We start from the raw sequence: 23333 nt of genomic DNA, 5'->3' as shown, positions 1-23333 counted from the left end.
GATGCGTTAAGTTGTGTCTGTTTGGCTGTGTTACAGAAACTGGAAGAGAAGTTCCGGTTGAACAGGCGAGAGCTGATTGCCTTCGAATTCCCAGTGTTAGTGGCCTTGGAATTTGCTCTCCATCTACCTGAACATGAAGTGATGCCGCATTTTAGACGTTTGATCCAGAATTCCTAGCACAGGCTACCCTTCCGAGAAGGGGGAGGGGTTTAAAAACGATTTTCTATAGTGCTCAAAAGAGCAGCAATTACTACTGAAAATGGAAAAATGGGATGCAGGTGCTCCAACACCCTTTATTCTCTTTTCAGTGCAGCTTTTCAACCAGATAGTAAGATTAAAGCAGTGAATTCCTTAAGACTCTCAGGCTAGATGAACTGTTTACTCAGCGCAAGTGGTGAATGAGTTGCATGTAACTGAGCAGTGGGTAGAACAGATTCATACTACGTGGACCAAATGAGAACTTTCTTGAGTTGCCCATAGTATTCCTGCGAGAATGAAGATGAACAGCAGCCTTCGCTTCACACTTCTTTTTGACTATCCCATTTACTTATTTGGAGCTTCATCAGCTTTCCAGCAAGCAACTGGTTTCCAGCTCACAGAAGGATCCCTAAAGCTATGACGGGTTGTGGTAGATAATTTCACTGTGTCAACAACGTGCCAATCTATTTTTGTATCGGCTACTGAAAGTGCACTTTTACTGGTGGTGGGTGGATTGTTTAGTTGTGAGTGAGTCACTGAACAGGTTTGGAACCAGGTGGCAGCCTTGGATCATTGCTATGATATTGTTTACTAAAGACCAGAGGACAACTTTTTCTCTTTTTGCTTAAACATAACTACTGAAAGGGAGGTATATGGATTCGTTTGAATAACCTCGGATGATATTTTGTAATCCCTGATGGTTTGTTTTTCCCCTCACCAACTTTTATTTTTGTAACAATTATACCACTACTAAAAAGAAAAAAAAAGACTACACCCACAACTGAGAAACCAAGAACTGATCTTATGTTTTCACTTCTGTACCTAGTGCCATTCAAACATTCAGTAAGGAGAAGAGATGTTGTTTTGCAAGCGTCTTGTTTTAAGTCACATGTGTATTTCTAACGGCTGCACTTTTCCTTCTGTGGAGATGGTTAGACTTGCACTCTGTAGTATTTGTATTTTGTGCTCTATGTTAGAGTGCATTCTGAGGCACATTGATGGTGCTGTATGTTTAAACAGTGTTTCCTAAAACCAGCCTGTACAGCCAAGGAGTAAAATTGGCAGTCTAGGACCTTGAAAGCAGACACACACCTCTATGTGGGTAATTTTTGTTGTTGTTGAGTTAATTGTTTTTAATTAGAATTGACTGTACAAAATCAAATTTGAGAGCAGGGGCCATTACAATTGCTACATTTTTCATACTTCTCTGATATTTCACTATTCTGGAATCTTAAAGTACTTAACTGTGTTCGTAAAATACAAAGTCCAGGCTGGGAAAGCGGAAAACCCAAACAGAATCTCCCACCCCTCTCTGTGTATCCTGCTTTCTAAATACCTGTATGTGTGTATAATTGTATAAAAAACCTATGAGAAGATAATGACAGCTGGATGTGTTTGGTAATATGCTAGAGGACATGCATCAAAGAATTAAATTACTATTTTTATATATAGCTAATGTTCAAGTCCCACTTTTTCCAGTGCTGATTCACCTGATACAGTCAAAGACTGGCACAATAATTTCAATAAAGTCAAGTGCTTTACTGTTTTATAGTGTAAAACAATTCACCATTCTTTTCTCTGTACCAGTCATTTGTAGGAATAACAGAAGAGGGAAGAACCAGGAAGAAAATATACAAATGCAAAAATCTGTTCTCATTTAATACCTTTTATTTTTCTAACAAATATACTACAAAGAATGACTACACCTATAGAATTTGAATAGCCACTTTATTGCTATAGCTATACTGCCTCTTTTCCAGTATCAGTCACTGTTTTTTTCACTGTCTAATTTCTCCCTTAAAACCAACCACCAGTTGGTTACACTGTACAAGTTCATATTTTGTATCCCAATTCTATGGTCCACTTCAGCCATGGGTCTTCTGATACACAACACAGGAAGCTACAGCCAATTTGGAGACTCCTACCGCATGTATCCGCATCAAATATGTATTTAAAAATGCATGCTTTCAAGCACCAAGTTGCGTTTTTAGCTTGTACAATGCAAGTACACACTAAAAACATGGTGAATTATTATTACCGTAGAGGAAGGGAAAATAAAACAGTGTTCTTGAAGCAAAAAAAAGCCCTTACCAGTTACCTATCAGTTCTGGAATTCAAACACACTTGTCTACTGCTACATGGATGAGTTCCTGTAGGCAGGACTGAAGAATGTAGAAATGGAAATGAGGGCAAGTTACATTTTCTGCATGTTCACTCAGCTGTGGCCCAAAAAATACGTATTGTTTGAGCAATAGCAACAGATAGACCAAAGGAGTACACGGTGCTCTGAGCACCTCCTAACCCACCAGTCGAGGCACTATCTCTTCAACGATTTGAGGGAAACTGTCCCCCTGCCTCATCACCCTCTGTTGCTGCTGTGCACTCGTGTTCCTCTCCTATCTGCTGTGAAAAAGGATTCCTGTTCAATTACGACATGCTGGAGAGACTGAGTAGTATCTAATTAAGCCCCACCCCCTCCTGCTCATGGAACAGCTTCTGTCAGTTCCATGCCCTCAAACTCTGCTACAGAGGACTGGGGAACCCTCCAGAGCAGATTCTTCAGGAGTGGGGGAGACACAAGGACCTGCAGCGGAGAGGAGGGAGAGGTCCTGTTGGATGGGCGGACAGCCACTTGCATGAAGTTGGATTTCACTCAAAGACAGCTTAAACAAACTGCGGTAGTGCTGGGACAGGGGAAATTACCACCAACCATTTGTTGCCTCAAACTTACTAAAGACACAGGCAGTCTTCTGCACTTCAGCTTCCCTCAGTATCTATTTAGTGTTAATCTAGAACTAACATGGGAAGTATCTCTGTTTAAATCTACCATTTTCCTTTTCCTCCCCCCTTGAAAGGTGGTTGTGCAGACTGTACAACTGGTACAGATTCTTGGTCAGTTCCTTTCTGGGGCTGCCAGGAGCAGAAAGCAAAACCTTGGGGAGAGGGAGTAGGTAGTACAAATGCATTTCTGAACCCTTTCAATACCTTCATGCAGATGTATGCTGGGTCAGTCGTAATTGTCTCACACTTGTATCTATTGTCTTGCATTTTGCAATCTAGCCCTAATCCACAGTTTGTGAGAGATTCTTGAATGACATATTGATGGCTGGAAAATTCCTGCTCTGATTTGCAGAAATGTTCAGCTGCTCCCTGCCTGCCCCCTTTGCGTAAAAGCCCCTAAAAAGAAAACATTGTATTGTTGCCTTTGAAGCATAAGATGAAGCCATATTGATCAACATGAAAACAAGCTCTTTCTCCGCAATTGGATTAAAAACAACAATGAAATGATATAGGAAGGAAAACAATTGTTATTTTTGTGTATCATGGCCAAGAAAGTTGATTTGTAAATAGTCCCATCTTTGAATGTAAGAAATGGGCTTGGGGACAATTCCTTTCATTGTTCTTCATAATGTTTTGACACTATATACACAGTGCACTGTATTGTATGGAGTAATGTTTTGAAAGCTGTTCTTCCCACACTCACACACCCCAAGCAAGTAGAACTGTTCAAAAGCTGACTGTAATGTTATACAAATTGTATTGGGGATGGGAAGAAAAGGCAGGGGCAATGAGGACTGCCAAAATCTAAACATACTATTTATTTATTTGTGACACTTCTATACCGCTAAATATAATAAAACCACTCAGCGGTTATTAATATTAAATGCTTGCTGCATCTCATGTATAGCTACCATTACATCCCAGCAACATTTGTTATTTAATGGCATTTTAGAAATTATGCAATTTAAACATGAGGTGAGGAGCTCTGGGCTTGTTGGATCTACTTGGTTTTTTTTTACTAGAACCATGACGTCCACTAATCAACGCCGATGCAAATTAATCAAGGGCAGTGGAGTCAATTACGTGCTGCACCCCATGAACTATATATTGTATATACAAACATAAATCTGCATTTGAGTTACTATGGTTCAGGGATTCTAACACAAAACTCTCAACGTAGAGCTGCACAAAGGCCTGGTGAAAGACAACCAGTTAGTACTCCCGTTTTGTAGGTGAGAACACAGCCTAAGAGATAAGGGCCACCAAGGCAGAGAGAGATTTTTAATGTTCACGTTTACTTCTTAATCTATTGGAGTCAGAAACCCTTGCCCATCTACAGCAAATCATCCAGAGATCTACCAGTAGATTCTGTTCTACTTTCCCCCTGCCCCTGACTTAATCTAAAAGAGAACAAATTTCAATTATCAAGAGTGCTTAGGATTGTTTAATGGCTTTGTTTAAGTCTATATAGCAAATACTGTTTGCAGAGAAAAGATAAAATCTTACAGTAATGCAGCAGTTCAGCAGCAATTCCGCTTTGGAAACCCCTCCCAACTTGGCTGAAAAGAGCTAATAATGATGGTTAGATCACGAGTAAGAAGGCCCAGTGCTGTTTTTTTCAGTGCTGGTGAACTTTGGTTGCATTTTATGATGCCACAAAATATGCTATTGTACCACAAGAATCAAGAGGTAGACTTACATCTGTTTATAAAGATAAAATAAAAATATATTCCAAAAAAAAGAGGTAGACTTACATCCATTTATCACAATAGATTCTATATAGCTACAGATGGGGTGCTGACTTGTGAATCGCCAAAAAGGACAAAAGAGGATAAAATGTGCATATGCTAATTTATATGTATAGATGCAAATGTAGAAATAATAGATATACGGGACATCTCACCATCATGTGGAAGACTGACCAGGTGACTTGTGTGCCCGTTCAGTCTGCTGTCCAGGTGCTGTTGATGGGAAGCTTCAAGGTCCAGCTCTTCCTTTTGATGGTTCTTCATCTTTAAACCGGACTTGGACTGGGCAGCCCATCAAAGATAAGACACCTTCAAAATAGAGGACAGTCCTCTGGCAGCCCTCCAAGTAGAGGACTGTCCTCTGCAAAAGAGGACACATGGCCATGCTAGCTACAGATCACTATTTTACCACACACATCTGCACCTTATATGTAATAAAACTCACCACTTCACAAGATGATACTAATGATCAGGTTACTGTGGGGTGAGAGGTATGAGTTTTTAAATCCTGATTATCCTATGAACTATAAGAATTGACAATGGGCTTTTCCCCTGTGAAATTGCAGTGGAACTCTGTCATGTTTTTAATGTTCTGCACATGTATTATCTAGGCTTCAATATTTCAAAGGTTTCTCTTGTTCATAGCAACTTGTTGAAGTAACAGCAAAAGTGCGGTATGGCAGCATTTGTCAAGTGGTTAAAAATACTACAAAATGCTAAATCTAGGCAATTCTTTTTTTAGCCTATACACAAGATAATTATATCTGGAGCTATGAGGAGATGCAGGAAATATACAATTACAATTAAACAGACTCCAGGGTGTATTAATCTAAAACTGATAATCCTTAAAAAAAGAATGGGAGGTTTAAAAATTGGCAGAGGCAATTGTCACAAGCCAAGGGAGGAGACATATCTTCTAAAATGGTGTTAAAACTTAAAAATGTCTGTTTAAACAAATTGTGTTGGATCCAGACTTAGTCATGCTTCACATATACCCATTCAGATCAATGAGACTTAATTTAGTCATGACTGACTTATGTCCTGTCGATTTCAAGGGTTCTGCTCTAAGCATAGTAAGTCTCAATCAAACCCAATAGTTCTGAATAGGGTGGTGCATGAAACCCCTGCTTTGCTTTGGATGCTGATTTGGACCTTCCGAAGCGGCCTGACTTCGCTTTGGACCGATTCAGACCCCATCCGTTTCAACTTGGGCACAAATCCAAAGCGAGATTCGGATAACTGAAAAACTCATTTTTGATGTTTTCCCATTGACTCGCATTGGAAAACACAAATGGCCATAACTTTTTCAGTTTTTATGATAAGTACATGGAAGTTGGGGTCCTGGCAGCCCCCATGGAGGGGATTCCACCTGCCAAATTTCAGACAGTTTGGCCCAGTAGTGTTTGTGCTATGCACAGGTAAAATGTGCTGTTCTCAGAAACTTAAACCAAAGGTCATAAAGGGATAATCAGAGAAGTTAGGTGTTTAAGCGGTGATTAGAAGGAGGTCACGATCCCTAATCTCTGCTGTAGGTTCCTCTGAAGTGCAAAATAAATGACCCCCTTCCCCTAGTACTACTCAGAATCGCAGCTGATGACCTCAGGCTCTCTTTGGCTGAATTGCCTGGGAAAACACCAGCTGGTCGGTAGGAAGCAAACATAGATAGCAACCTTGCCAGACAGGCACATTGACTTGAACTCCCCCCCCCCCCCCCGCATCTCCTCCATGGTGGTCTGCCTAAGCCTCTTGGGGAAGAGAGACTGAGAGCTTACAGGAGTTCCGGCACTACCAGCCTTCTGCTTGCCCCTGCTGCCTGCCTGCTGGGGTGTGGGGGCTTCTTCCCTGAGCAAGACCGATTGGTGCTGCCTCCTTACCTGCAGGAGCAGGCTGGTGGTGGTGTAGCGCCCTGGCTGTTTCCCCCTGCTCAGGGATGCTTTGCAGTGGTGGCAGATGGCAGTGCTGAGATCCACTCCCACCTCAAGTGGTCCCACATGATGCTACCCTGACATTTCTGTGGAGACACAGACTGCCTGCCGTGAGTCTCAGGGGTCGCCACACGAGCAGAGGAAACAATGGAAGAGGGCTCAGGTGCTGGAGCCTCTGCTTGCTGCTCGTTCTCCCCCACACTCTGGAGGATCTCCTCCTCTTCACCCTCCGCCACGCTGAGGACATCAGACACCTCTCACCTAAGGTCCATCAGCGGGCTCGCCTCTTCCACTACAGAAGGAGAAGGTGCTCCTTTGGCAACAGTGCTGCTGCTGCTGCCTGCACCAGCCTCCTCAAACAGTGACCTCCAGCCACTACGCCTTGCCTCCGCACTCTGCTGCCCTGCCACACCAGGACGCACTATCCGGACTGGGAGAGAGCCAGCTTGCTACCAGTGCTGCTAGTGCCAGCGGCACCTCGCCCACCTCTGCCCCTGCCAACAGCACCCTGACAGATTAGAGACGTGACTGAAAGGTTGCCTGCACTCATAAAGCCCACTGACTGGTATCCCTTTCTTCTCATCCATGTGGGAACAAATGATACCGCCAAGCGGAGCTATGAAGAAATCACGTCAGACTTTGAAGGTTTGGGAAGGAAACTCAAGAACTTTGGGGCCCAGATAGTTTTCTCATCCATACTTCCAGTAGTTAGAAGAGGGATAGAAAGGGAACGAAAAATACCCTGGGTGAATGACTGGCTACGAAGGTGGTGCCGACGAGAGAGATTTGGATTCTGGGACCATGGGCTATACTTCCTGGAAGATGGGCTGTTGGCAAGGGACGGGTTGCACCTCACAAAGGATGAGAAGAATGTGTTTGGCCACAGCATGAAGAACTTTATCAGGAGGGCTTTAAACTGAATCCTATGGGGAAGGGAGATGTAAAGTTGAGGGTAACGATGGACGTAGGCTCATGCACTGCAAGGGAGAGAACAGCTCTGATAGCGCCCAATAATAGTCTTCAGACACATGTAGGAAGAAAGCCAGACTATGAAGCACATGGTCTTCGATGTCTATATACTAATGCCCAGAGTATGGGAAACAAACAGAACGAACTTGAACTCTTAATACAAGAGGGAAATTATGACTTGATAGGTATAACTGAGACTTGGTGGGATGACTCTCATGGCTGGAATACAGCAATTGAAGGATATAACTTGTTCAAAAAGAACAGGAGGAACAGAAAGGGAGGTGGGGTTGCACTGTATGTGAAAAATACATATCTCTGCACAGAAATACAGGAGGAGGAGCTTGGTAGCCCCATCGAGAGCATCTGGATCAAAACAAATGGAGCAAAGAATAAAAGGAACCTAATGGTCGGAGTCTACTACTGGCCACCCAATCAAGGAGAAGACGAGGATGAAACTTTTGAAAAGCAAATAGCCAATGTTTTAAAGAAGCATGATGTAGTAGTAATGGGGGACTTATTTTCCCTGATATTTGTTGGGAGACAAATTCTGCAAAACGTGGCCCCTCCAGGTAATTCCTGACTTGTGTGGCGGATAGCTTCCTCCTACAGAAAGTAGAGGAAGGAACTAGAGGATCGGCTATCCTTGACTTGATCCTAACCAACAGAGATGACTTAGTGAATAAAGTAGCAGTTACAGGAACTCTGGGGGAAAGTGACCATGTTGTACTTGAGTTCTTGGTTCTAAGGGAAGCAAAAGCTGAGTGTAGTCAACAACATACCCTGGATTTTAGGAAAGCTGATTTTAATAAACTCAGAACAATGATCAGTAAGGTCCCATGGCAAGCAACGCTAACAAGAAAAGGAGTCCAAGATGGGTGGGAGCTTTTAAAAAAGGAAATTCTCAAGGCACAATTACAAACAATTCCAACAAGAAGAAAAGGTGGAAGACAACAGAAGAAGCCAATGTGGCTTCACAAAAAGCTTAGAGATGACCGCTGAAGGGGCAGGATTGCAGCTTGAGATTGGTAGGCATATGGTCAAGGAACACCTAATTACTTTGAATGAGTTCAAATCTCCAGGGCCAGATGAACTGCATCCTAGAGTAATAAAGGAACTGGCAGAAGAACTCTCAGAACCACTGTCTATTCTCTTTGAGCAATCATGGAGGACGGGGGAAGTGCCAGATGACTGGAGGAGGGCTAACGTTGTCCCTATCTTCAAAAAGGGTAAAAAGGAGGAACCTGGGAACTACAGACCAGTCAGTCTGACATCAATCCCTGGGAAAATTCTGGAGCAGATCATAAAGCAATCCATCTGGAAGCACCTTGACAACAATGCAGTGATTACTCGAAGCCAACATGGATTTGTCAAAAACAAGTCCTGCCAGACAAATCTGATCTCATTTTTTGATCAAGTCACCTCCCTTGTGGACTGTGGGAATGCTGTAGACATCATATACCTCGACTTCAGCAAAGCTTTCGACAAAGTGCCCCATGATCTCCTGATGAGCAAACTAGCTCAAAGTGGGCTAGATGAAACAACGATCCGGTGGATCCACAGTTGGCTACAGAATCGGACTCAAAGAGTGCTTATCAATGGGACCTTCTCAAGCTGGGGAGAGGTAACAAGTGGGGTACCGCAGGGCTCAGTCCTGGGCCCAGTGCTCTTCAACATTTGTATTAATGGCTTGGAGGAGGAGGTGCAGGGAATGCTGATCAGATTTGCAGATGACACAAAATTGGGTGGGATAGCTAATACTTTGGAAGACAGAAACAAAATTCAAAGTGATCTGGATAGACTGGAGCGCTAGGCAGAAAACACCAGAATGACATTTAATATGGTTAAATTCCAAGTTCTGCACCTAGGAAAGTTCTACAAGATAGGGGATACGTGGCTCAACCACACTACAAGCGAGAAGGATCTTGGAATTGTTGTCAATCACAAGCTGAATATGAGCCAACAATGTGATGTGGCTGCAAAAAAGGCAAATGCTATTTTGGGCTGCATTCATAGAAGCATAGCTTCCAAATCCCAGGAAGTACTAGTTCCCCTCTACTCAGCACTGGTTAGGCCTCATCTGGAGTACTGTGTCCAGTTCTGGGCACCACACTTTAAGAAGGATGCAGACAAACTGGAGAGGGTTCAGAGGAGGGCAACAAAGATGATCAGGGGACTGGAAACAAAGCCCTATGAAGAGAGACTGAAAGAACTGGGCATGTTTAGCCTTGAGAAGAGAAGACTGAGGGGAGATATGATAGCACTCTTCAAGTACTTGAAAGGTTGTCACAGAGGAAAAGGCCAGGATCTCTTCTTGATCATCCCAGAGTGCAGGACACGGAATAATGGGCTCAAGTTACAGGAAGCCAGATTCCGGCTGAACATCAGGAAAAACGTCCTGACTGTTAGAGCAATACAACAATGGAACTAATTCCCTAGGGAGGTGGTGGGTTCTCCCACACTGGAGGCGTTCAAGACGAGGCCGGACAACCATCTGTCAGGGATGCTCTGACTTGGATTCCTGCACTGAGCAGGGGGCTGGACTCGATGGCCTTGTAGGCCCCTTCCAACCCTACTATTCTATGATTCTAAGATGCCTCATATTGGGCTGGCTTGCTTTGCCACACAGTGTAGTATTATATTATTTAAATAGTAGCTCTTACTGTGTGTGTAGTTTTTTTGCCCACAGTTTTTTGAAATGTGGATTGTGGCCTGCTTGCCACACACTGTTTGCTACTCCACACAGTACACGCATGCACGTGCACGCGCACACATACACACACACAAGCAAAAGAAAAGCAAACACTGAACTACCTACAAGCAAGGCGGGGGGGACTAACTATAATGCTAACAGAAGAGAAAAGGGGTTTTAATTTTAATTTACTTTTTTTTAGGGCAAATAGATCAGTGAGAAGGGAAGGAATACAGGAACTGAAAAGGGGGGTGGAGGGGAGCCAAGGACAAGACAGACAGACAGACAGACAGACAGGAAAACTAATGGTTGAGAGAGCATTGGGAAGGTGTGTGGGGGAGCTAAACAATGAGGCAAAGCAACTAAAGTGAATTTCTTTGGTTTTTTAAATTAACAAGAAGAATGAAAGGTAAAAACCTATTACAGAAGGGTGGGGTGTGGGAAGACAAAGAACCAGGGAGGAAACTCAAACTAAGTACTAAATGTTTGGTTTTTAAAATGAAGAATCTACAAAAGAAAGGGAATAGTTGAATTAATAAAGAAGAAAAACAAAGCTGCACAGACACACCAGATCTCTCTCTAACCACCACCTAACCAGAGCGTGTTCTCTCTTGCAATGAACAAATGCACTGATCTCCCCACTCCAGTATTCCCCACCCCTCCTCCGCCACTGTCACTGGAGACTGCTGGGTTCCATTCAGCCCTAATTTGGCAACTAGAGTTGCCATTCACCAAAGCTCCCTCCTCCTCTTCTTCCTCCACCTCTCCCCTCCCCCCTTCTCCCCCTCCTGGATCTCTCTCAAGTTGATATATTTGGAGCCAGCCTGTCTGGGCCGCTCAGAAGGCATCAGAAGAGCTGCGAATCTCCGAGGCGGAATGGGGTGCCTCGATGAGCCGCTTTGCTTCGGGACTCCTCGCTGCTGTTCTGATCACACCAAGGCACCTCCGAAGCAGCCTACTTCATCTCGTTATTCAGGATTCAGACCAAAGTGGTACACAGCCGTAGTTCTGAACCCATAGCCAAAGCATTTCAATTTAAGCTCTCATTCTATTTCAGCCAGCTTTGTTCCATTGAAGCAAATGGTTCTAAACTTTAAATACTACATTCGCAGGTTAATTTATCTACATATTGGGTAGCCCTCTACATCTAGGAAGGGGAACCTCCACTCTACAGAGGTACCCCATTCCTGCATTCCCCCAGGGGGCAGGATTTAATGAGTGCTATGAAAAGGAATCCCCACTGTTACCTCCAGTGGATGGGGGACTCACCCACTGGGGAAGCTTCCATGAAGAAAAAATGTCCTGGACAGAGCCAGCAGTGCCGCACTACCCAGAGGCTAGATTTATGAGAATTTTCAAGTGCGAATAGACACACTGAAATCAGGAACACTATAAGAGAACTGAAGCATAGTATTGTGGTCCATTAAGTGGTTGCAGAGCATGACACCCATTTATTTCATGGCATTATGCCAGAATCATAAGTTTACAACTTTAGCAGTACAAATCATTTCTCTTTTTTTGATGAATGCTATTCCATCACAGGACTTGCAAGCTATCATGAATTACATACAGCCTCTGAAAAGTCCATTTGCAGTGATCAGGAGCCATGTTTTGATGGTATTTTCTAGTCTTTGTTTAATAGGATCCTCCTCAAACCTGGCACCCTCCGAATGTGTTGGATTACAGCTTCCATCATCCCCAGCCAGCATTACAATGATCATTGCTGGATGGGGATGTTGGCATTCATAGTCTAACACATCTAGAAGGTACCAGGTTGGGGGAGGCTAATAGGAAGGGATGAAAATATTTCTGATTTGTCTTGAATGTATTAATGAGAGCTGTCAATCAAGTTTTCTTTTTAAATGGCATTAACAGGTAAACAGCCTTTTAACAGCCTTTTAACAGGTAACTTAAATCAATCCACTTTGCACATAAAGCTTAAACAAGAGCTTCTGCATAGGTCCCATCTGACATGTTGAAAGAAGCATAAGAAATAATGTACAATTTCATAATGCTACCACTCAGCCATTCATTGTTTTGGTTCTCTAAAGAAGGCTGGCTCACTATTCAGAAGGCCCATTCATTTTGAAAGTCTAGAATGAGCAACATCAGTTGAAGCTCATCTGGCCAATATTTATATAACCCCTTAATTAAAAACCTCAATTTTGTTTTGTTAATAGGACATTAACTGCAGTCTTATTAGGAAAGTTTATTTCCCGTTGAAGCCAACTACTGAGTTATACCCTTGATACAATAACTTTATATATATTGATGCAATATATTATTGCATTAATAGGCATTATTGCTTTATTATGTATGAGTATGAGCCATACTTTAGTGGTAGAATGTATGCTTTGTGTGCAAAAGGTTCCCAGCTTCAATCTTTGGCATCTCCAGTTAAAAAAGGATCTTCCTTTGTACTGAGGGAAAAACCTCTGCCTGAGACTGGAAAACTGCTACTAGTCAGTCTGGACGGTCCTGGGCTGGATGGGCCAGTGAAGCAGCTACTATAAGACAGGCTCATACATACGTTGCAAACAGATGCCTCTCACACATGGCGGGGGGGGGGGATAGTAGGGTTCCCACCAGCCTGCCCCCCCCCCCCCAGGCCATGCACTCAGCAAGCATGAGGAAGGGCCCTCCACAGGTACAGATGGATGTGCGTGGAGTTCCTCGAAGTGATGGGGGATCCTGGGCCGATCAGGACTTCTCCCCCGTCCCTTTGAATGGAAGAGCTTTATGTGCATAGATCAGCACATATATAGGGTCCCTTCTCTGTTCTCATATTTGCTGAACACATGACCAAAATTGCAGGACTTGGAAAGCATGCAGGAGCTGGATTTTGCTGAATCCAACATTCCAGTCACAGTGAAGAGCATCTGGGAAAGTATAATTTCTAGATCTGAGTCTGAATCTGTTGTGGAGCAACTCCAATCCTCAATAAACACTGCTAACAAGGCAACAGCCAGGTGTGAACTGCAAAGACTCAGAAGTGGTAGGTAAGACTACTCCCCCCACACGCACAGTCACACCTCTAAAATGATATTGAGGCCATTATAAATTTGTGATTTCTGTTCGCATTTCCAAACTGACAGATCTCAAGCGATCTTGAAAGTTGCATAATTATCTTGTAGTCCGTGCTGTCATAATATCTGCTAAACTGTTTTCCTTTTGGAGCTTAAGCTATGTAAGGTTTTGTTTTTTGTTTTGCTTTGGTTTTTTTCCTTTGCAGGAGGCTGAGTAGTAATTGAATCAAGCATATGATTCATTCTTTTTGAGGGCATGAAGAATGGCAATGATATATCTGAGTGCCCTTTAACAAGGAGCTGCCCAGAAGCAAAATGGCTGGGGGCAGGGGAGAATCGAAGGCCAGCATTTGCTATGGAAACAGCCTGCAGCAGTTAGATGAAGCAGCATTGCAGACAACTTCAAATATTTACTCTCAAGTATGCAGAGTCGAAACTAAATCTTAACATAACATGCGAGTATTGCGCTGAGCACAATTCATGATATATACATATTTCTTGTAAAAATAACTGAACATAAGGGGGGGGGGGTAAGGAAAATCAAGACACATGGATAAACAGGAATAGGATTTACTTATGGATGATTTTATATTCAACACAGCTTTGATGTGCTAATCGGTTATCCCTCCAGAGGGCTTGTGTCTCTTAGCAGGGCTTTCCATGGACACACATCTAATTGTGGTCTCTGGCTCTTGGATGTTCATAATGAAGATGAAGAAAAAGTGTCCCAAGCTTGAACTAAACAGGCCTGATTCCATCCTCTAGCAATTTCATGCAGATAGAAAAAGTGGATGTAGTATTTCCATCTTCCAAGAGATGCTGGTTATTGTGGAATTTACTGGCGAAAGCACCTGTGTGTTCACAGTGGTTCAGGTCATTCAGCCCTTGGTCCCCTGAAAGTACAAAAGTGTTCCACAAGGAATCCAGCTCTGCTTGTGCTATGGAGCAGTGGAGGATATTCAGCTCCTTGGAGGCCAACTCGCAACGTAATGGGGGCTCTGACAAGAGAGCCTTCCACAGACTTGGTACCTCTTTGCAAGGCACATCATAAATAATCATTTCACTTGTGCTTTTATAAAGAGGCTTGTAGATTCTAGTCCTCAATGTGCTTACACTTAAGACTCAGTAGGAATTGCTCATCATCACATATATACATAGGTACAAAACTTAATCATCTTAACTATTATGCTTGTCCTTGCACAGGCTAAAGAACACAGGGAGACTGCATCTCACTCTGCCTGCATACACAGAGACTTTCACAGTCAATTTAGGCTGCAATCCTAGAAGCCAAGGGTGGGCAACTTGTGCCCCTCCAGAAATTTTGGCCTACAACTCCCATCAACCCTAGCCAGCATAGCCAATGATGAGGGATCATGGGACTTGTAGGCCAAAATGTCTGGCGGGCCACATGTTGCCCACCCCTGCTAGAAGCTAACCTCCCCTAAACATGCCTATGCTGGCTAGTGATGATGCAGTTGTAGTCCAACATATTTGGACGGCACCGGGTGAGGGTAAGTTAGGCTGAGAAAGGGAGAGTGAGAGAGAAGCTGGCCTAAGGTTGCCCAGTGAGCTTCAGGGCTGAGTGACAGTGGTGCCATTAAGACAGGACTTTGGGGCAGAGGTCCAGGGCCCCACACAACAGAATGAGCAGGAGGGCCACCAAATGCAGCAGGGCTGGCTTACCTCATTTTGAAGTAAGTGAAGTAAGACACAGTACCATCTAAAGAGGGCGGGGGGGGGGGAGGCAGCAGAAACACAGACACTCATTCTGAAAGGAACTTCCACTTAATTCTCAAATGGTCACCACCTCAGAAGTCATGGCATGGTGGCTTTGCCACTTCATCTGTTTGCCTCTCTCCACACAGATATACTGGAGCACTCTCGCAGTCACCCTGGGGCTCAAAGGATTGGGCCAGGCGTGGGGTGGGCAGGATAAGCACGGTCCCTACCCAGTTCAGTTGAAACCCTACACTTTAGCATAGCTGACATAAAGGTTAATCAAGCCCCATCCTTCTAAACTGCTATTAACATGTAGCAGCTCAGAAGAATTAAGGCTGTAGTCCTGTACATACTTACTTGGAAGTAAGTCTCATTAAGCTCACTGGGACTTACTGCTCAGCAGAAATGCATAGGATTGCACCGCAAGTAACTTGCTGTTTGTCTTCGTTGTTGCTACTGTTACTTTTGACATTTATTCTCAGGTTTCTCAGTCACTGACAATTTACTCCTGATGGGAGTATTTGGTTATTTTCTTCCTCCTCTTCATTTCTCCCCCCGAGTCATGTGTCAGTCCTTTCAGTGTAAAGAAGTAACCCTTCAGCAAATCCACCAAGCAAAAGACTGTTAAGAAAGCACCGGACAAGTGTTATTAACAAAGATTCACTTGGGCAATCACAATAAACCCACCATCAGGAGGGCGCTGCCAAAAAGCCTGCCATTTTCATGCCGCAGTATTTCTTCAGCTCATTAAGTAATGGAAGAATAACCTTGGGTAATTTGCAGAGATTATGACCGCAGCCTGCTTCCCACTGCTGCAGGGCTACCTTAGCACGGCAGCTCAGAATGGCAATGACTCCTCGGTCCCTCACTGAGGAAGGCCGAGGCCTATGGCATGCAGAAGGACTGGTATCCCTCATTCAGGGCTGCTGGAGAGTCTCGCCAACTGTGCGACATTTGAACGCTAAGCACAGGACTCGGAATCCTTGGGACTACACACACTAATTGACTATCGATGCTGCAGATGTTCACACTTTGCAAGAACCTCTTTGTTTTCCTTCCCACCCTTCCCTCTGATAACTCTGTCCCAGAGTTCTACAGAGGAACGGGTGGTCCTTGTGGTAGACAGAGGACCCGGGACTCTTAGAAACAAGAACCTGATTGCAGAACAAGCTTAGCAGATGCAGAGTTTAATATTCAGGTTCCTTCCTTGCACACAGCCAGGAGCAAACTCCTGTTCTTCCTTCTAGAAACTCCCTTGTCCAACCCAGTCCAGTATAAATCCTGGGACGGCCTGCAATAAGATTAACTCAGGGTACCCTGAAGTACTGGTTTGGATCAAGGAATAGATCTGTCACAAGCATCACCTCCTGCTCGTCCTTCAGGACCCTGTTCTCTCCCCCAGGAAAGATAACAAGGTAACTCCTTGCTATGCCTGCACCTATGCTTTTGCAGAGCAGTCTACATCTCCCTGTTGGGACAGATCCTGCTGGGAGGAGAGATCACAGCCTATGGGAAATTGGCACATCCCACAGATGTTTTCTGCAATATTCTAAAGCTCAATACAAGCATTCATAATTACAATGCAGACGCAACCATGATTTAATGTGTATGTTCAAGACAGGCCTGTTTACACCAGGGCTGTTGAACTAAGAGGCCTGTGGGCCAAATCTGCCCCCCCCCCGGTGTTTCCCAGATGGCAACATATCCTTCTCCTGGTCCCACTCCCTTTCCCCTTGGCTCTTGAGCAGTGTGCCCCCCCCCCCAGTTGAGATGTCTCTCCTACGGCTTAGCTATTCGCTGTAAGAGCTTTAAGATAAAATATGCTGGCTTGGGGTGGGGGAACTATTTGGCCCCGCCCCGTTTGCCTTGGCGCCCCCCCCCCCCCAGCACTGGAATGCATTCCCTGCGAGCTTCCCCAAAAGGCAATTTGGCCCTCGGGCTGAAGAGGTTCAGCTCATAGCACGGCTTGATCCAAAGTGCCCTCTGTGTGAGCACCAGGCACTTCTGTTCTCCGAACATGGCGGTGGTGGGTCACCAATTCCCATGCCTCCTGCAGCCCTCACATGCCATATCACACTCTAGTCCAGAGGGTTCGTTGACTCTGAAGAGTAGCACTGGGGGCAGGGGGCACAAGGGGCTGCAGCAGGATGGGACAAGGAAGGCTTAGCGCCACGTCTAGTTCTTTGGATCCAAGCCAATATTCTTTGGGAGTCAGAGAAGACATGCAGTCACCGCCACGACTAGATGCATGTGGACATCGTACGGTAGGAGGCGCTCTCAGAGAAGAGAGCTGCTTGCTGAGGATTCCAGAAAGTAAAAAAAAGCGGCTGTCAATGTCATCTAACATGCAGTTATTTGAAATTATTGTTCTTTCTTCCATTTCCCCCCGCCACCTCCCTCCAAGGAGCTCAAGATGGCAGACATGATATCCCTTCCTCCTTTTTTATCCTCAACAAGCTTGTGAGGTAGGTTAGACTGAGGGAGAGTGAATGAGCCAAGGTCACCCAGTAAGCTTTCTGGCCATGCAGGAATTTGGACGCACATGTTCCCAGCATAAGCCTCAAACTGTAGCCACTACACTACCCTCCCCCAACCTGGTGCCTTCCAGATGTGTCAGACTACAACTCCCAGCATTCCCTGGCCAGCTGGCTAGGGGATGCTGGGAGTTGTAGCCCGACACATCTGGAAGGTGCCAGCTTCGGGAAGGATGCACTACACCAAAATGTTGCTTTTGGCAAAGTTTTGTCCCGTCTCAAAGTCAGAGCTACTTGGCATCTCTCTTTATATTTTACTTAAAACAGAGCTGCGCAAAGAATAGCAGCTCTTATTCTTTACAGAACAAGCCCAGCAAGGCTTGGGAAGGAACCTTCACAATGCATTGGGTGGATCACTTTGATTTCCTACCTGTTTATATAACAGTCTGGCTGGCTGGCATGTCATGCATACAATAATGAATACTGTACATTCACCAAAGGCACTTCCCTGACTCCTGGCTTCTAGAAATGACATTTCCTACTCTGCACTAATTTTGCCCACAGTGTGGCCTCAATAATGGGATTCCAGAGGTAGCCGAGTTCCATGGCACCGTCTCTTGTTTCTCAAGATGTCAGCCCTCACTTCATCCATCTTAAGCAAGGGCAAGTTGTGTCTCCGAGCCTTTTGAAAGGACACACTCGAGAAGAACCAGCGAAGCACCGGCTTGGCTCCATTTCCCCTTCAACAATTAAGTGTTACGACCTTGCATTTCAGGTCCAAGACTCAGTTTATGAAACAGCAAAGCTCCTTACAGAACTTTTTATAAATAAAACAAAGTTTTGTACTGCTTATGGTTACAAAGCCTTTTTTCTTTCTTTCTTTTGACATAGTAAGCATGTAAAGCTGACAAAGCTGTCTGGATTGTTAATAGTATTACACTCACTTAAATGCTAAGCTTGAACAGACTGCTTTGTAAACCATGGCCATTGTTCCAAAAAAGGCAGGCCCTTATATAACCATTCTAAGAGCAGACCATTTTATAATTATACCATTATTCATTATAAGCCCAGAACACTAAAGAGACCATCGTTCAGCAATGCTGGCTGACACCATTTAATTTTGTGGGGAAGGTAGCAGAGACAGTTAGAAACATCCTATGTTCACTTACTTGGGATCAAGCCCTATTGACCATCAGCAGGACTTACTCCTGAGTAAATAGGCAGAGCACTGGGCTGCGGAGATACTGACCTGCACTAACAGGTTAAAACAGTCAATTTACTTGGAGTTTATTTTAAAAAAATTCGTGTCTCTTCTCTCAGGCAGGTATTAAGGACCTTCCACACATTTCAGCTCCTATTGTTAATGTTGCACCTGAACCTAAGACAAGCCCTGCTCCATCAGACCAAAGGTCCCTCTAGCCCAGCGGGTTGTTTTTCATAGTGGCCAACCAGATGCGCCCAATAAGCCCACGGGCAAGGGTATGAATAGGCCTTTTCCTTCCTACTGCCTCTGAAATGGGGGTCCCATAGAGTCATCATGACTAGTAGCCATCGACAGCTTCAGCCTCCACAAATGTATCTAATTCCCCCTTTTAAAGCCATTTAAGCCCGTGGACATCATCACATCTGATGGGAGTGAAAGCCATCCATTCATTTTGTGTGAGGAGAATTATTTTGTTGTTGTTGTGACTCTAGTGCCACTATCCATTTCACTGGGTGAGCCTGAGTTCTGGCATCACGGGAAAGGAAGATAAAGTTCCCTCTATCCACTTTCTCTGCACCATGCATAATTTTATACTCCTCTATCATGTTGTCCTTGTCATCATCTCTGGGAGGAGAAGCAACAGAGTCTCAAACACACAGATATCCAGACAAAATTCATGAAGAGAGCATGCAGATTCCCCCCCCACACACACACACACATAAAGCTGCCTTCCTTCCTCTGGGGCCCTCAACCTCTGCTGGCCCCCAGCCAGCATGCTCCACTCCTGCTGGCCGGCCTCTGCGTCTCCCATCCCCCACGGCTCGCCAAAGATGGGCAAAGAGCAAAGTTGCCACTGCTGGAGAAAGAGAAGAGCTGTCTGGCAGTCCGGAGACAGTCAAGTGAATGTATAAGCTGGGAGGCCAAACCACAGAGCGCAGTGGCAGACTCCAGGGCTGAGAGCATTGCTCCAAAGGGCCACTCTAGCCACTGCACTCTAGTTTGGTTGTATGCCCACCTGCCCACCTGCTGTTCTCTTTCTCTGAAGGAGCTGTTCTCATTCTTCAGCAGTGGCAGGACAGCAGTGGCCAAGACGGCAGCAGTGGGAAAGTGCAGGGCTGGTGGGTGGGAGATCAGGGGCTGTACAGAGGAAAGGTAATTGAGCCGCAGGCTATCCAACCTTTGGTGTATAGGATTGTAGCTTAACTGATTTTCTCTCATTAAAATGGCCTTTCTAAATGACTTTCCCCCAACCCAATAAAGTAATATTTGATACTCCTTTACTGCGGACAGTCTATACCTCTTCCCATAAGGTAGCCCTTTTGATTTGCCCTTTCATGCAGCACAGAATCTATTAAATTCCCCCTTCTCTTGATGTACAAAATGTTACTTCTGGGCAGCTTAACTGTTGTGGTTTAATTTTTTTTAATCTGAGGAATGTAGTCGGGAGATCCAACAAGGAATGTAAAAAAGAACCCACAATCCTTTTTTTGTGAAATACATACCAACAGACTGTTGGTACATTCACTGCAATCTCAAAGAAGAATGGGGATAGACCAGCTGTGATAACCTAGAAAATTAACAAGAAAGATGGCAGTTTGTTACTTCCTCTAAGTTCATCCACAAGAATCTAAACGATCAATGGAGGCTGGTGGCTCCAATGTCAATGGGGCGGTAAATCCACTCCGGGTTTCATTCAGAACTCTAAAGGAGCTATCCAAGGTGCAAATCACATTGGATAGCTCCTTTAGAGTTCTGACTGGTTGTGACTGAAACCCGGAGCGGATTCACCGTCCCACTGACACTGGAGCCACCAACCCCCACTGTAAGCAGTATAAAGATCTGTTGAGGGACGAGCAGTAAATAAAGATAACGCTCCAATCTTTAACTTCTTTAAATCTTATGGTCTGCCCACGGAGGTCCTCTGTGGGTCTTGTACATGAACAGTGTTGGTAGACTAAAAGTGTGGTCCTATGCATATTTTGACAGAAAAGGTCCTCCAGAATGCTGGGGAGTTGCAAGAGTTTTTTCTGTCTAAACATACGTAGGACTGTGTCTTAAAATGTGTTTTACATTGATTTTTCCCCCATTTTAAAAACACAACAAACCTCTTTGATTCTCAAGATTTTTACAAAATATATATCTTGAGCCGCAAAAGTATTCAGCCACCCAGTTGTAAGGTGAACATGTGTCCTGACAGACGTTGTTCGAACTTCAACTCCCATCACGCATCACCACTGGCTATGCTGCCTAGGACTGATGGGAGTTGCAGTCAAACAACACGGAGAGGGTTGCACATTCTCCACCCCTACTATACACATTTACCTGGGAGAAAGTTCCATGGAACTCAGTGGGGCTTACTTCTTAGTAGATGTTACTGCTAATTTGAATAATTGCCACTCTACACTGTTATGTAGGCCAAAACTTACATAAAGAGTCTGCAATCCCAAATAGAAACAAAATATAACTGAGACCACATGCATGCTGAGAGGAAGCAAAGGAAAACAAATAACTCTTGCATGCAAATTGTTGGTGTTTATTTTTAAAAATGCATAAATGTGGGGGTAGGGTAGGAAATCAGAGCATTCACTGTAGAATTTGCTTAAAGATAAAGCAGAAACAGATTGTTCCAGTGTGAACCCTTCAAATTTAAACAGGAATAGTTGAATTGTTTTTAATTTAAGTCCGGCTTTATTTTTAATTACTACAATAGGTGTATTTTATATGAGGCTGTTGACAAAAGGGAGAAGAAATAACCTGAGGTTTCAGGGAAACAAACAAAGAGTGCAATGTGGTGTTGGATTTGGGCATGGAAACCCCGCTGTATAGTGAACGCTCTGGGAAATGTTTGGCAAGTCACTCCCTCTCTCTCGACCGCAGTTCCTCAGTCTCCCCCTCATGCTGCTGCCACCACAGCTGTTGCAACCAGGCAAGTAGGGGGCAACAGACTTTCTGCTGTTGCCATTAAAGCACCCAAGTAAGGTGACAAAGAGAAAGAAGTCAGGTAGAAAGGACTTCTTCTCTGTCTCAGATTACAATTGAGAATGTCTGAGCTCAGTGGCAGAGCTCATGCTTTCTGTGCTAAACATCCCAGGTTCAGTCTCTGGGTAGCCCCCGATGTTAGTCCTATGTAGGGTAGAGCCATTGAAATTAAATGGAGTTCAGTTAGTCACGACCAACTTAAGTCCAATTCATTTTAATGGGTTTACTCTACATAGGACTAACATTGCATGCTACCCTCTGGGATCACCAGTTAAAAGCATGTAGCAGATGATGGGATATTGCTCTGCCTGAGACCCTGGAGAACAGCTACCCATCTCATTAGACCAGGAGTGGGCAACCTTGGCCTTCGGCCTAACTTCATGCAGCCCTCAGCCTGCTTTGAAAAGCCCTCTGCATGCAAACAGCTCAGACTTTCTGGCAAGTGCAGTCTGTCCTTTCTGTGACACCTGACCTTTCTGGGAAGGAAGAGGGAGAGAGAAAAGTGGGTGGCAGAGAGAGAAAGAGGTGACCCTCCCACATTGGCCTCTGGCTCTGTCCACTGCTTGCTTTTTCCCCAACTATCACCAATATGAGCCCCGTACCCACACACACAGATTACCCATGAGCAAATGCAGTCCTTAACAGAGAAAAGATTGTCCATCCCTACAATAGAGAATACTGGAACAGACATTCAGGAGAGGGGGGAAAGGGTTAAGCCCCTTCTGCATCTTCCATGGTCCCAATCCTGGTTCCCCCCTCCACGACTGCTTAAAAGCTAGTTATATAACACAGTTAACATTCTGTGTACCTTGGCTCTCTGGCAGAGATCTTTCCCAGTGCTGCTAGCTCTCCTTTTAATTGAAGATGCCAGGGACCAAATCTGCAATCTCCTGCATTCAAGGTACTTGCCTTGCCCCTGAGCTATTAGACATGTCAGTAAGGTATTTCAGAAAAGTTTGAAAGTAACTGCCCATTATTTAACAATATTTGGCTTAGCCCAAATAGTTACACAAAAATCATACTTTCAAAACTTTCAAAACTCGTACCAAGTCAAAAGCTGCTCCTTAAAACAATATTCCTGACATTACTGTATCCTAAAAGATAACAAACATTCCTTTTTCAAGATTGCTTAAGTAATAATCCTAGTGCAGATGTTACACTCAAATGCAGTGTAACACTCAAATACTAAGGGGACCCTAGGGGTGTGCACCTCAGGGTTATCTGCTTGTTAAAATGCATTAAGTAATGTTAATTCATTTAGGATGCAATTCTATGCATGTTTAGACAGAAAAAAATCCTATAAGTCCCATCATAACACTCGAAATGCAGACATCATGCAGACATAACACTCAGAAAACATGATTTGCAAATCAGGACAGCCTCGTGCATATTTTCTCCTCCCTTCCCCTCAGCAATTTCCCTCCTCCCTTTGCAACATTAGCTATGATTATGCAGTACGTGTGCATCTGTCCAAACCATGGTTCCCTTGTAAACCCAAGATTATAGCCAGGATTTGAAGCAGGTTTGCAAACCTGGTTTTTGTACTAACTATGGTTTGCATAAGTACATATGTAACATGAAACACCCCTTCATGGATCACTGCCTTGTTGTGGCGAAGGGG

General features: G+C 44.3%; 2 protein-coding genes across 20 annotated transcripts in view; one reads left to right on the top strand and one right to left on the bottom strand.

Moving 5' to 3' along the window:
* CABLES1 (Cdk5 and Abl enzyme substrate 1) overlaps window positions 1-4688 on the top strand; it is an 84408-nt gene extending 79720 nt beyond the window's left edge. For 2 of the 4 annotated variants that reach the window (XM_084849715.1, XM_084849717.1), the window contains one exon: window positions 37-4688. In XM_084849715.1, coding sequence (XP_084705841.1) covers window positions 37-177 — 141 coding nt within the window. In that variant the 3' untranslated portion in view covers window positions 178-4688. The remainder of the gene's footprint in view (window positions 1-36) is intronic. The other 2 variants (XM_084849716.1, XM_084849718.1) reach the window with 1 other exon arrangement.
* Window positions 4689-11728: 7040 nt separating this feature from the next.
* The window catches only part of SLC35D4 (solute carrier family 35 member D4), a 62316-nt gene continuing 50711 nt past the window's right edge, over window positions 11729-23333 (bottom strand). For 6 of the 16 annotated variants that reach the window (XM_084849704.1, XM_084849705.1, XM_084849707.1 and 3 more), the window contains 2 exons: window positions 20236-20300; window positions 11746-15676 (listed from right to left, as the gene is read on the bottom strand). In XM_084849704.1, coding sequence (XP_084705830.1) covers window positions 15616-15676; window positions 20236-20300 — 126 coding nt within the window. In that variant the 3' untranslated portion in view covers window positions 11746-15615. Of the gene's footprint in view, window positions 15677-17047; window positions 17353-18419; window positions 20301-23333 lie in introns of those variants that run through there. The other 10 variants (XM_084849699.1, XM_084849700.1, XM_084849702.1 and 7 more) reach the window with 8 other exon arrangements.

This window comes from Heloderma suspectum, chromosome 4 (assembly GCF_057233095.1).
Source record: "Heloderma suspectum isolate Gila_16-S chromosome 4, 16-S_ref, whole genome shotgun sequence".
Taxonomy (NCBI): domain Eukaryota; kingdom Metazoa; phylum Chordata; class Lepidosauria; order Squamata; family Helodermatidae; genus Heloderma; species Heloderma suspectum.
This window is presented reverse-complemented; position numbering and strand designations above follow the sequence as displayed.